General features: G+C 37.5%; 1 protein-coding gene across 17 annotated transcripts in view; it reads left to right on the top strand.

Moving 5' to 3' along the window:
• Patj (PATJ crumbs cell polarity complex component) overlaps positions 1–14,449 on the top strand; it is a 353,456-nt gene that overhangs the window by 5,624 nt on the left and 333,383 nt on the right. For 12 of the 17 annotated variants that reach the window (XR_012449877.1, XR_012449876.1, XM_074079932.1 and 9 more), the window contains exons 2-5: positions 5,126–5,191; positions 5,285–5,451; positions 6,688–6,882; positions 8,217–8,356. Coding sequence is in view for 15 of the 17 variants with exons in the window: in XM_074079932.1 (XP_073936033.1) it covers positions 5,161–5,191; positions 5,285–5,451; positions 6,688–6,882; positions 8,217–8,356 (533 nt within the window). In the remaining 2 variants the exon portion in view is untranslated. The remainder of the gene's footprint in view (positions 1–5,125; positions 5,192–5,284; positions 5,452–6,687; positions 6,883–8,216; positions 8,357–14,449) is intronic. The other 5 variants (XM_074079945.1, XM_074079944.1, XM_074079946.1 and 2 more) reach the window with 1 other exon arrangement.

Below are 14,449 nucleotides of genomic sequence, written 5' to 3'. Positions count from 1 at the left end.
CTGAGTTTATCATGATGTCTTTTAACTTTGACGTCGGCATTTCCTGCATGTTCCCTGTCAGGAGAACTTAAGCAATAGTTCCAACTGTCAGGATCATTCTTGAATTTATATCTATTTCCAAAATTCCTGGGATATACTGTTTTGACAGTGGTTAAACACTGTAGAATTTTTATATCTAAGGGTTTAGGAAGGCCAATTTTTAGGAACACAAGACTAGGACACAGAACTTGAATCTGTACTTGCATGACAGCAGGTATAAGTATTTAGAGGTCTAGTGGTGACACTGCTCTCCAGCTGGGAGAGTTTATTATTTAACCAGTGCCTCATAAATGCTGAGCTTCCAGGACAAAGAATGCTAATTAGATAAATCCTGAGCTTTACACACCAAAGGAAGCCATGAAAACTTACAACTGCAGTAGAGTTCAAGTTTTGGGAAACTTCTGAAGTCATGACTTAATAGCTGATTGATCCTTCAAACTCCCTGGTTCCTGAGCTCTGGCAAGTTCCCTAGGGGAGTAACTGATTGTGGTCTTCCCAATTCACTGCAGTGGCAGGAAGAATACCTTTAGGTGCCCAAGGACGTAGCCAGGGGCCCTTTCCTCTGAAATGTTCAAGATAGAGCAAATGTCTTTTTAAATTAGTAGGGAGCTATATTCTTGTGAGCTATTGGTAGTTGGAAAAGTGTTTCTCAGCTCCTTAATTTGCCTAAATTCTTGATCTCAGGAAGTTAATCAATCCTTTCAGTAAGTTTCCTTCTATCAGAAATTTAAACTAAATCAAATTTCTCTCTCTGAGTCAACTTCCCCCACCCCCATATTCCAGTTATTGGTATTGGCGTGGGACATGGTTTTTTAAAAAGCCACAATATTATAATGATTTCCTTCAATCAAATCCTACCTTTGATCAGATATGAAAAATTAATGGCCTAAACAATGTTGAACAATGGCAGAGTGGAAATTACCAAGCATAATGAGCTGCTCTTCCCTTAGAGGCCCTTAGGACTAAGAGGATAGTGTTACATTGTGGCATTTTTAGTGTGTTAACTATGACCAACTGGAGGTAGACTCAGCTTTACCATGCTTGAACAAACTGGAAACTCTTTTGTAAGCCCTGGTTTTTGAAAATTTTGTGGCAGTGCCTTGTGAATGCTGAAAGCGCTTTACTACCCCCCCACCCCCACCCCGAGCTGTAGACCCTGCCCTGTTAGTATCTTTGCCCAAAGATTTCCTGTGGCCCTTCCTTGGTGAGAGATAGGTTCCATTTAGCCCATTGCTGATGTTCTGCTGGAGAGCTGTGACTGGCATGTCTCCCTTCGCTTGCCTTTGCTCCCTGAACTTCTAGAGCTTCAGTCCCCTTCACTAGGTATCACCAAGCCTGTTTTGTGGACACAGGTAGCTGTACTGGACATGGCTGGCCTGCCCCTTTCTAGCTAACCCTCACTGATGGGTGCTCTAGACCCATGGTTTCCAAAATGTGCAGGGTATGACAATAAAATTTTACTTCCTGATGTTTACTTTTCTTTCATGAAGTTTCTGTTTTATGTATCTTTAAAAAATATATGACCTGTTAGAATAGTAGTATATTTTTATAATTGTAAAAAATAGATTGAGGTCTTTAGTCAACTCCCTCCCCCACTTTAATTAACTTCCTCCTGCCTCAAGGGTAATGCTTAGCATGACTTAGAAGAACCCTCTCAAAGCTGTCTGTCTAAACCCGTGCTTCTCAGCTATTGGTGAAAGATTAGTGTTCACCTCCCTAATCTCTCAAAGTCTGACTTTTTTTTTTTGGTGGATGCAAACTCAGGGCTATTTTTCTTTGGCTGTTTTGGAGATGGGATCTCTTCAACTATTTGTCCAGACTGACCTTGAACTGTGATCCTCCCAATCTCAGTCTCTCAAGTAGCTAGGATTACAGGCATGAGCCACTAGCGCCTGGCAAGGTCTGATGCTTTTTATAGAAGAAATTATTTTTAAAATGAAATTTAAAATATATATACAAAATATAAGGGTAATTTTTTTTGTTACTAAATATAATAGATGCATGTTACTGTACCATCTTGCAGGAAGGTTTCTAAATACTTATTTCCAGTTTTGGTACTTATCTCGTTGTGGGCTTAGCATCGGTTCACAACTCACACTTGCAGTAACATTGTTCTAAACTACTTTTTTCTCCCCCCTCTGCTACTTCCAGAGACATTACACTAGCTCATTTAGAGCTAGATGTGTATTCTAAAATTGTGCCTTCCACAATTTTATGGAAGTGGTTTTTAATTTGTGGCCACTGGGCCTTGGGTCACATGAAAACTTGTTAGGAATGCAAGCTCAAGGCCACCTTAGACCTACTGATCAGAGCCACTGGGGTGGGACTTGTCATTCATGTTCTGTGGGTGAGTCTGATGCAGGCTAAAGTTAGAGGCTCATTGACCTGGGGAGGCCCTATATGTATGTCAAACTGGGACACTTGAGTGAAATGAAGCACCTTTTTGGTGCTGAGGATTGAACCCAGGTCCTCATGCATGCGAGCAACACTCTACAGTGAGGATGCTGGGTAGATAGAGACTTGAGAATAAATTGAGGAAAGGAGACAGAATGGTCACTGTATTTTTACTTTCCACCTTGTTCCTTTTCTTTTTCAATGAGGAGTTTCTGGTATGTTCATTCCAGTCTTCCCAACATTCTTCATCAAAACTGCTGTAGGAACAGTGTTTTATGAAATGTTAAGTTATCCTTTTGTCCTTTCAGTTACAATACCTGTTACATAGTTATTGTCTGGACAAATCTTTTGTTTCCTCAAGAAAACCCTCAGACTGTGTTGGGATTACAGGTATACACCACCATGCCTGGCATTTTTACCACTTTTAAAAAAAATTATAAACTTAATGCATGCTATTTATTTATTTACTTTTATTATGGTGCTGGGGAATCAAACCCAAGATCTCATATGTGCTAGGTTAACACTCTTAACATTGAGCTATATCCCCAACCCAAGTTTTTTATTTTATTTTTTTTTAATTTTAATTTTTTTATCATTCATATGTGCATAGAATGCTTGGGTCATTTCTCCCTCCTCCCCCCACCCCCTCCCTTACCACCCACTCCGCCCTCTCCCTCTCCCCTCCCACCCCCTCGATACCCGGCAGAAACTATTTTGCCCTTATCTCTAATTTTGTTGAAGAGAGAGTATAAGCCATAATAGGAAGGAACAAGGGTTTTTGCTAGTTGAGATAAGGACAGCTGTACAGGGAGTCGACTCACATTAATTTCCTGTGCATGTGTGTTATCTTCTAGGTTAATTCTTCTTGATCTCACCTTTTCTCTAGTTCCTGGTCCCCTTCTTCTATTGGCCTCAGTTGCTTTTAAGGTATCTGCTTTAGTTTCTCTGCGTTGAGGGCAACAAATGCTAGCTAATTTTTTAGGTGTCTTACCTATCTTCATATCTCCCTTGTGTGCACTCACTTTTATCTTGTGATCAAAGTTCAATCCCCTTGTTGTGTTTGCCCTTGATCTAATGTCCACATATGAGAGAGAACATACGATTTTTGGTCTTTTGGTCCAGGCTAACCTCACTCAGAAAGATGTTCTCCAATTCCATCCATTTACCAGTGAATGATAACATTTCGTTCTTCTTCATGGCTGCATAAAATTCCATTGTGTATAGATACCACATTTTCTTAATCCATTCGTCAGTAATGGGGCATCTTGGCTGTTTCCATAACTTGGCTATTGTGAATAGTGCCGCAATAAACATGGGTGTGCAGGTGCCTCTGGAGTAACCTGTGTCACAGTCTTTTGGGTATATCCCCAAGAGTGGTATTGCTGGATCAAATGGTAGATCGATGTCCAGCTTTTTAAGTAGCCTCCAAATTTTTTTCCAGAGTGCCAACCCAAGTTTTTTAAATAAAAATTCAAATGACACTGAAATCTATAAAGTAAAAAGGCTAATTTTTATTTTATATTTTTATGTGGCTGGGATTGAACCCAGTGCTTCATGTATGCTAAACACATGTTTTACCACTAAGCTATATACCGCCAGCTCCAGAAGACCGATTTTTAAATTCCTCCATCCCCACTTTGACTTTCTAGAAGTAATCACTTTCTAATGATAATCATTATTACTAAGTTGACTAAATCTTTTTCCACAGACTCCCAAAACACACTTTTTACCCTCATAAAAATGAGAAAATAATTATAGATTATAATTATAGAATCTAAGTTATAGATCATGTCATGGAATCTTGCAGTTTGTATCTTTTTTCTTTTCCTCAGCATGCTTGTATTTTATTTATTTTTTGGTGCTGGGCATAAAATCCAGACCCTCTTGCATGCTGAGCAGCACTCTACATTGAGCTACACCCAGATCACCAGCATACTGTTTCTCAGATACGTACTTATTGTATGTAGCAGTAGTTTTTCCTTTTTATTTCTGAATATTATATGCCCATTATTGTTTACTCATCTGTGATTAAACGTTTGGGTATTTTTAGTTTGGGACTTTTACAAATAATGCTGTTTACTTTCATGTACAATTCTTTTTGTGGACATACATTTTCATTTCTCTTGGGAATATATGAGTAGAAATACTAGGTCATTCAATAATTTTTTTGGGGGGGAGGTGGGCCTGGCAGGGTTTGAATTAGGCTTCTAGCTTGCAAAGTAAGCACTCTACTGCTTAAGCCACACTCCAGTCTGTATAAATGTTTTTTTAACTTTGTAAGAATCTACCTTTTAGCGCCTAGGAATATAACTCAGTAGTTGAGTGCTTGCCTAGTATGCACAAGGCCCTGAGTTTGATCCCTCCACACCGCAAAAACAAACAAAAAACTACCTTTTCTCCATACATTTAATTTAAAAACAAAGAAATAACCAAATAATTTTCTAAAGTGGTTGTGCCATTTTACATTCTGGCGCTTAGCACTGCCTGTTTTTTTTGTTTTTCATTTTAGCCTTCTGAGTGGATACGTAGTAGTACTCCACTGTGGTTTAATTTGAATTTCACTAAGAGGAGTCTTTTAATGAAGAATGTTCTTGAAATTTTCTTCAGTTTTCCTAGAGGACTGTAGATATGTTTATACAATGGAATTCAAATTGCACAATTTAAAAATTCATATTTAAAATTTTTTCTTTAGGTTTCGTTAAAGGTGATTGAAGAGAATAATCCAAAATGCCTGAAAATCCTGCTGCAGGTAAATTAGGTACAGAGTTTTGTCATTAAATTAATTAATGATTTAAAAATGGATCATGAGATGGGATTTAACTTGTACTCTGATAATCCTTCCTCAACAAAGACAAACTGCAGGTTCTGCAGGTCCTGGATCGCCTGAAAATGAAATTGCAGGAGAAGGGTGACACATCACAGAATGAGAAGCTGTCTCTGTTTCATGAGACACTGAGGAGCCCTCTCTTCAACCAGATCCTCACACTTCAGCAGTCCATCAAGCAGCTGAAGGGGCAAGTAAGTCTTATCTTGGGTTCTGCTTTGCCGTTTGCAAACCAGCAAAGACAGAAAGAGACAGATGAAGGCAAGTTGCCTATAAGGACTCTTAGTCAGCAGGACCATATTGGGGCCTGTGTCCTATGGGCAGCATTGGCATGGATAGTTTTAACATGTTGATAATAAATTTTATGTTGGGCTTTGGAACATGAGTTTTGTATTTATGTAAATATGTAAAAGTTAGATGGCTTGAGAATTCCCAGTATTATCTTCAAAATTATAAAATAGTGCTTAATTTTTTAAATCTGGTCCTGAGTACTGAACTTAGGGCAACGTAGAGGCTAAGTGTGTGCTCGACCACTGAGCACACAAAATGCCTCTTGACATTTATTCTTTCTGGTTTTGGGGGGGCTGAGGTTTGAATTCAGGGCTTCACACTTGCAAAGCGGGTGCTCTACCATGGGAGCCACTCTTCCAGTCCATTTTGTTCGGGTTATTTTTGTGAACTGTTTGCTTGGGCTGGCCTCGAACCTCAGTCCTCCTAATCTCAGCCTTCCAACTAGCTAGGATTGCAGGTGTGAGCCACCAGTACCTGGCTGACATTTATTCTTAATGTTACCTTTATTCCACTATGTTGGCAGTTTGTTACCAGCCAGTGATAACTTTAAAATCCTGCTCCTTATAATTACACAATGCTCTTCTTTCTACTAATGTTTAAGTGACTCTATAACTCACTTGCTATTAACCTTGTAAAAGGACGACCTCTGTGCCTCAGTTCACAAAGATTTCATAGGCTACTGTAAGGATTAAATGAGATAATGCGGGCAAAGATCTTGGAATAGCACGTGACTCTTAGCAAGCACTCAGTAAGTGCTATTTTTAGTACTGTTACATACTACCTATGGCCCTTTTGTGGCTCCCCATGTGGAAATGTACAGACGAGTACAAAAGTACTTCATGGCTTACACTTACATGGTGTATCTGTGTATGTGAAGTGTAATGAGATGTTAATGTACATCTTGTTCCCTTGGGATGATCAGAAGGCAGGAAAAAACATGTAAGCAATTATACATTTTATATCATTATATTAAGTAGAAATTCTAACCCGATGAGCACAGATTCATGTATTTCTCTCACATGTATATATTTAACACACAAAATGCACATGTAATGGACAAAATATAATGTGTGATAAATAAAAATGTTCTTTTCTGTGGGCTTCGATTGATGATTCTCTTTTGTTTTTCTCTCCAACAGCTTAACCATATCCCCTCAGATTGTTCAGCCAACTTTGATTTTTCTAGGAAGGGTTTATTAGTATTCACGGATGGTTCCATTACAAATGGGAATGCCCAGAGGCCCTGTAATAATTTAACTGTATCTGGATTATTTCCTTGGACCCCGAAGTCTGGAAATGAAGACTTTAACTCAATCATTCAACAGATGGCACAGGTAGTTACATATTGTCATGGGAATATTTAACTTTATTTTTCCTGTTTCAGGTTAAAAAAGAAACCCATACATACTTTTTTTTTTGCCATGAAATGTGTTACCATATATTTTGTTTATGTTTTGTATTGTTATGGGGAATTGATATCATTTGCTAACCTGTACATTGGAAATTTCTTGTCTTAAAAATATGTAAAAGTTGAGCAAGGTAGTGTGCACCTATAATCCCAGTATTCTGGAAGCGGAGGCAGGAGGATCTCAAGTTCCAGGCCAGCCCGAGCTACATAGCAACCCTCTGTCTCAAAACAAAAACCAAAGACACAAAACCAAAAGAATACCATAAGAAAGTGTCCTTGTGTATAGTAAATGAGTGTTTTTAGGCAGACTCCAATTGAACACAGTTTGTAAGGAAAGAGATTCTCAGTGGTTTTGATCACAGAAAAAAAATTAATGACTTCTAAAAGTGACAAAATTGCTGTTAATTTTATATAAAACAAAATTAGCAGGAGTTGGAACTAATATAATTTGAAATCCTTGGAAAACATTGGAAAGGGTAGTCCTCTTGTAGCCCCTAGTGCCTATTAAAATTGAATAATAGATAACTGAATGTTTGGGCATGTTAGTTTTATGTTTGTTTATTCCGCCATGTAATAACTGCCTTTAAAAATGAAACTTGAGTTTCAAAGTTAAAAAGACTCTATTTAAGCTGTGGTTTTGTTTTTGAGATAGGATCGCCTTAACTTTGCCCAGGCTGTCCTTGAACTCACAATCCTGTCTTATCTCCCAAGTAGCTGGGATTACCAGTGTGCACGATTGCTGTAGGCTTCCATAGCCTTTTGAGTGCACCTAATGAATGGAATATTTATTCATCACTGTAGTGTTAAACAGAACCCTAAAAGAAATGCAGCTGATTCTGACTAGGCTAAACACTAGCATATTTTGGATAATTTACTTTCCTCATTAAAAATGCATTTTGCATCTAGACAATTTAGAGAAATTCATGTACAAAGTAATTTAAAATTTACTGTGGGAAAAGGCATTTTTCTCAGTTTTCATTCAACTTGGGACTCATCTCATAATGTGAATGAAGTGTGAAAATACCTCTTGGATTCCCTGAGGTTGCAGAAGGCTGCACAGTACCTCTTGTGTTCTGCTGAAAATAATCAAGTTAGAGGATTTCAAAACAGAAGTAGTAGTGTCTTACTGAAACGCTGAGTTTATTTGGTTTTATAGGGATAGGAGAAGCTGGTTTTTGTGCTGAGAGATTTCAGTTCTGTGGAAAGGGTGTATTGTTTAAATGTGTATCATTGACTTTTTTTTTTAACCCCCCTTCACAGGGCCGGCAAATTGAATATATAAACATAGAACGCCCTTCAACTGGAGGCCTTGGGTTCAGTGTGGTGGCTCTTAGAAGCTCAAATCTGGGACAAATTGATATCTTTGTGAAGGAAGTACATCCAGGGAGTGTAGCAGACAGGTGAGGATGGTGTTCATTTTGTGCTTTGCTAATTTTTTTTCTGACAGTTCCAAAAACATTATTGTAAAGAGAATGATGAGCTAGTGATAAAAACAGTAACAATAGAAGCTAACATTTGTCAGGCGTTTTCTGCCTGCTCTTACATTTACTTATGGTAGCAGTCTAGCTACATAGGTATCATAACTCCATTTTGTCCTCTTTTTGTTTTGTTTTTGTGATGCTTAGGATTGAACCCAGGGCCTTGCACATGTTAGGTTAGTGCTCTACCATTAAACTACATCCCGAGCCTTATTATTCCGATTTATAGATGAGAGAGCTGATGTTCAGGAGCTTAGGGCTTTACCTGTGGTCACAGAGCCAATATGCTGGGATATGGTATGATTCTATACTGTTTGCAAAGAAACCTGCATCAGGCTTAAACTCTCTTTTACAACTGCACATATTTTAGCTGTGGTCTCATCAGTAGAATGGAAATACTGAAATTCTCATTCTGCATATTATTGCTAATTAAAGTCAAGACTATAACAATTTTTTCAGTGGTCATATCACACGATTAATTTATTATTTTATCGTTAAGATGCACCTCAACTCGGTGCTGTCCTCCATATTGCATTTGTTTTTGTTTTTTAAGGGTTATATGCAAGCTTCATATTTTTTTCTATTGATATCCAGGCTTTGGTTCACTTAATAAATACACTGTTCAAATATGCTTGGGAGAATGATTGCAATAATGGCAGTATATAATTATAAAAATTCTTAGTCAATAATATATTTTTTGAATTTATTTCTTCAGGTATGTTCTGTGGAGCCATGGTAGTGGTCAGATGTATTTGAAAAACTATCCTGTTCTTGGAGACTGAGTGTACATAGTTAGGGTGATCATATAATTTATTGTCCAAGTTGGGATGGTTTTGGGAGTGAGGGGATGTGCTATTTTTTAATGATTTATTTATTTAAATTTATGTTTTTGGTGGGACTGCGGTTTGAACTCAGGACTTCAGGCTTGAGAGGGTGTGCTCTTAATAATGAAACATACAGCAGTTTTAAACTCAGACTACTCTTAAACATTGCAGAATAAACCTGAACTTACAGTTGCTTAATATTAAGCCCATTAACTTTGGTTGGCCAGCTTTTCTTTTTAAATTAGAATTTTTTTAAACTATTGGGATATAATTCAAGTAATATAACTTCATCATTTTAAAATCTACAGTGTAGTGAGTTTTAGTATACTTGGTGTTATGCAACCATTTCCACTATTTAATTCTAGAACATTTTTGTTAACCAATAAAGAAACAATAACCCCATTAGTCCTGTTAACAGTCATTTACAGTGCCTTTCTTTTTCTGTCCCTTAGCAACCACTAATCTACTTTCCTTAAACAATACCTGTAAAGAAAAATCTTTGGAACACCTTGGGAAGTTCTGACCTAATATATTATGTTCGTGATCCTTCCTAACTTTGTGTTATGTGTATGTTTGGTGTTTAGATACATGAAAAGTTGAGCAGCCTACTGTGGTATATGGGTTGAGTCTTCATTGCAGGTTGACCTTCCAATACTATAATTGTAAGCATTTTGTCAGTAATTCATGCAGTTATCCCTACATTCAGTATTTGCTTCTCCATTCTTTCATAAAGCCATCATGAGGAACTTCCCTAGTCTATTTTGCTATAGCATAATACCCAAAACTGCATAATTTATAACAAGCAGAAGTTTATTTGCTTATAGTTCTGAACGCTGCGAAGTCCAGTGTCAAGGTGTGTATATCTGATGAAGTCCTTCTTGATGTATTATCATGAGGTTATAAGGCATGAGGATGAGAGCTGGCAAGAAGGGACCAAACTCACCCTTTTGTAAAGACACCAGTCCCACACATGAGCTGGAAGTTCTCATGGCCTAATCACCTCTTTTTTTGTATTGGGGATTGAACTCAAGACCTCATACTTGCTAGGCAGGTGCTCTACCATTTTAGCTACTCCATCAGCCCTAAAAGGATTGTTTTTTTGAGTTTTTTCCCCCTGTACTGGGATTTAAACTGCCCTTGAGCTTGCTAGGCAAGTACTCTACCACTTCAGCCACGTCCCCAGCCCCTAATCACCTCTTAAAGGTCCTCTCTTAATACTATTATTATGACAGTTAAATTTCAACATGAGTTTTAGAGGGGACAGACATTCAAACTGTAGCAGAAACCTTGCCAAATACTTTGTTGACATGCTGCCATGAAATACATCTACAGTGTTTCCCTGATCTACCATATATGTAATTGGATTTTTTTTTAAATTATGAAAATGTTTCTATCAGGATATATTTGTTATACATGGTGGGGGGATTCATAGTGACAATTCTGGTTAGGCTTACATTTGTTAGGTCACCCCTATTGTCTCTCCCCCTTACCCCCCTCTTTGCTGCACTTAAAGCAATTGCAAGAGGTTTCTTTGTTCTATTTTATATAAGTATATAAGGTCCATCAACCATATACTCTCACCTTAATCTCCTTCATTCACCTTCCCCTTCCCACTAGTGCCCCCCCGACCGTACCTCTTTTACAGTCCTGTCTTTCATTATTAATATTTAAGTTGATATTCAAAGAGGTTTCTCAGTGTATCCCCTCTGTGAGTATACTTTACTTTGGCCCATTCAATCCCTACCATTACTCTCCCTTACCCCTTTACCCCTGCCCCCAATTTTTCAACAGCTTTAGGTCCCATATATGAAATTGAATAATGCAATTTCTGAGCTCCCTTCCCCTCCCAAAGATACAGAAATAGTTCCAATACCTATGTGCCAAGGTTTTTAGGGCAGAGAATCTTATTAGAAAGGGAAGGCTTATAGATTCGTTAAGCAAAGAAGTACTATAGTTTGGGCCTGAGTGTTGATTTTTCTCTCTAGCTGTATTGACCTTGGTCAGGTACTTAATTTTGCCAAAAATTTTAGTTTCTTGATCTGTAAAATGGCAATGTTATAGTAAGATACAGACGAAATAATATAATTAAGTCTGGCAGAGGAGTGCCTAACTTACTGTAAATATTCAGTAAACAGTTGATTTGCTATTTACAGACTCCATTTATGGATTCAACTAACTGTGGATTGGAGATAATTGGAAAAAATTATGTACTGAACATTATGTGACTGATTTACACGCCATTTATATTATATCAAGTACTAAAGTAATCTAGTGATTTAAAGTACACTGGAAGATGTGCATAGACCATGTAGATTCTATACCATTTCATATGAGGCATTTGGGCATTGGTGGATTTTGGTATGGAGGGGTCCTGGAACCAGTTCCCATGGATGCTGAGGGACGACTAAATAATTGCTATCATTCTTACTCTTCTGGCAACATACAAAGCAGCATGATTTGTATAATACATTTTCAAGATACTACATATGTCTTCCTATTTTCCTCCCATTAATGAGTATAGATTCATTGTGGGGTGGTTGATGATGTATATATTAATTTTTCACAATACTCAACATACTTAATAGCATGTAGTAATTAGAATCTATTTGTTGAATGGATAAGTGAATGGGCTAGCATTCATATGTGTTTTGGGGATTTTAAATATTCCAAGAATAATGTATGTATGCCTATATGTTTAAATTTTAGTTTTAGTATATTAATAGGAAAAAAGAAAAAAATCCAAATTATAAAGCAATAAGCTAATAATAACCTAAAAAATCCTATAGATGAAGTTGTTAGTATTTTTTTGCCAAAATACAATGAAAAAAATATAGTTTCATAACAAATGATATAGTGAATGGGGTCCATAGATGGGAGGGAGGGCATATGGAGGCTTATAATATGTAGAAATGGATCTGTGACTACAAACTGAGGTGAATACTTCCAAAAAGAGGAGTTTGATTATTTTTGTATGTCAGACTCTTCCAAGGCTGAGAAGTCAGGTGACTCCTCAGAGGCAGTGGTACTTGAAGGGAGACTTGAGGAGAGAAAGCAGGTTCTGTAGAGAGCAGAAGGTGTTGGGGGAAAGAACAGAGAGCTCTCTGGACCATTAGCGCCACAGGGAGATGGAACACAGGTCCTGTGCTTGGAGTGTAGCTGGCACTTAACTAGGAAGGGAGCGTAATGCAAGATGGTGCAGGAGGGAGGGGCTGGAGGGAGGTAGGGGCCAGCCATGCATGACCTTGTTAAAGGTCTTCATGATCTTGATCAGGTCTTCCTTTCTTCTGAGGACTTCCCACATACAGCCATGTTATTTTAGAAGCTTTCCCAGGACTTGTGCCCTCAAAGACACAGAAGTCAACCCTTTCTGGATGTTGTGACAGTGAGACAAGAACTATTTTCTTTTGAATAGAAAGTGTGAATTCAGTGTGTAAGTAATCATTAGTATGGAGAAGCTAAATTTCATATATATGTGTATATAGCACATTATATATAACTATATATAACTATTCATATAATAGCATTTGGTATTAAGTTGTATAATTATATGCTATTTTATATACAATAGTATGGGGGAATTCAATTGTAAATAATAGGGGCAGTAAAGCTAACCTTACTCAACCTTAGAATGCATCAAAAATCATACTTTCTAGAAGATGTTTCCTCTAGACATTGTTTCTCTTTGGATTTTATATTCTTTGAGTGTACTTCAATGTGGAAAGGAAGGAGATATTCTGGAGATCAATTGGGCAGGAGAAAAGTTGTATTAAAGTAGTTTGATTTCTAGAAAATAGAAAATTTATAAGAAGCTGAGGATTGAGATGCAAATAAGTTACATCAGGGTTGAAAAGATTTAAGAATAACTTCTCCATTTGGGATGAAGTAAGAGATTTCCCTGAATGAACAAGCTGTGAATAGGAGCGTAGATGAAGAAGTTAGGGGAAGGAGGACATGGGATGAATGGGATTGACTCGTGAATATTTCCTGTGCCATTTATATTTAAAAACAAGGATTTCTTTAGTGCTGGGGAAAAGTTCACAAGCAGTATTCTTAATTTAAGGGTTTGGAGCATAGCTCAGTGCTAGAGTGTTTGCCTAGCATGTATGAGGCCTTGGCTTTGATACTCAGCATCACAAAAAATCTTTTAAAAATATGTTTTTATATTATGAAAATATGTTATACATAGAATAAAACTATAAAATATAGACATATAAAAATGAAGCCTCAAAACACTTTGACTTTTTTGGGGGTGAGTGTTACTAGGAAGTGAACCCAGGGCCTTATGTATGTTAAGCATGTGCTCTAATGCTGAGCTGTACCCCCAGCCTTACACCACCAGCCCACAATGTTTTCTTTTTGTAAAGACAAGGTCATAGAATATATGCAGTTTTACATATTATTCTTATGTCTTAGTATGACATTAGTCATTCCTACTATTAATAAAAGAATTTATATGCATAATTTTTAATGCTACCTGATCTGTTGTGAGAGCCACCCACAATATTGGCATCAAAAACTGAACTATTGAAATTGCTAGTTCCAAGCGAGACTCTAAAACATGAGCTCCTGACTCCAGAAAACTTAAAATTGAATAGTGGAGGATTTAGCTAGCTCTGGGAAGAGCATACTTAGTAAGTGATAAGTGGTTTAGAGCCCTGTGAGAATGAGACTGGAGACTCAGCTGTATGGTGGAGGGTGGATTGGATTTGGTTAAGTAGGAAGGCATTAGATATGAAGAAAATAGTTTACACAGAAGCAGGAAATGCCAGGCATGTTTGAGAGAGAAACCATAGATCAGTATGGTTGGAGAACCAGTTTTTGCAGGCAAAATCCAAATCGGAAGAATACTTTGGGGCAGAATGTAAGTCTGAGTCCCAACCTGGTTTACTTTGTGTCCTAGAGCTCAGTAGTTACCGTATTCTGGTCCATGACAGTGTTCTATTGATCTGCTATGAACTGAGAAAAATAAGGGCAATATAATGGACTTTTCATAACTCAAGGTTGTATTTATGAAGAGGATTATTCTGTGTTCTGAAATAAATCCCTTCATGAGTTTTAGGGGTTAAAAATATTATTATTACAGTTTTTTTTTTTTTTTCTGGTGTTGGGGACTGAATCCAGGGCTTTGTGCATGCTGGGCAAGCACTCTACCACTTAGCTATAGCTACAATTCCAGCCCTCCTTACACGTT

The sequence above is a fragment of the Castor canadensis genome, chromosome 7 (assembly GCF_047511655.1).
Source record: "Castor canadensis chromosome 7, mCasCan1.hap1v2, whole genome shotgun sequence".
Classification (NCBI taxonomy): Eukaryota; Metazoa; Chordata; class Mammalia; order Rodentia; family Castoridae; genus Castor; species Castor canadensis.
This window is presented reverse-complemented; position numbering and strand designations above follow the sequence as displayed.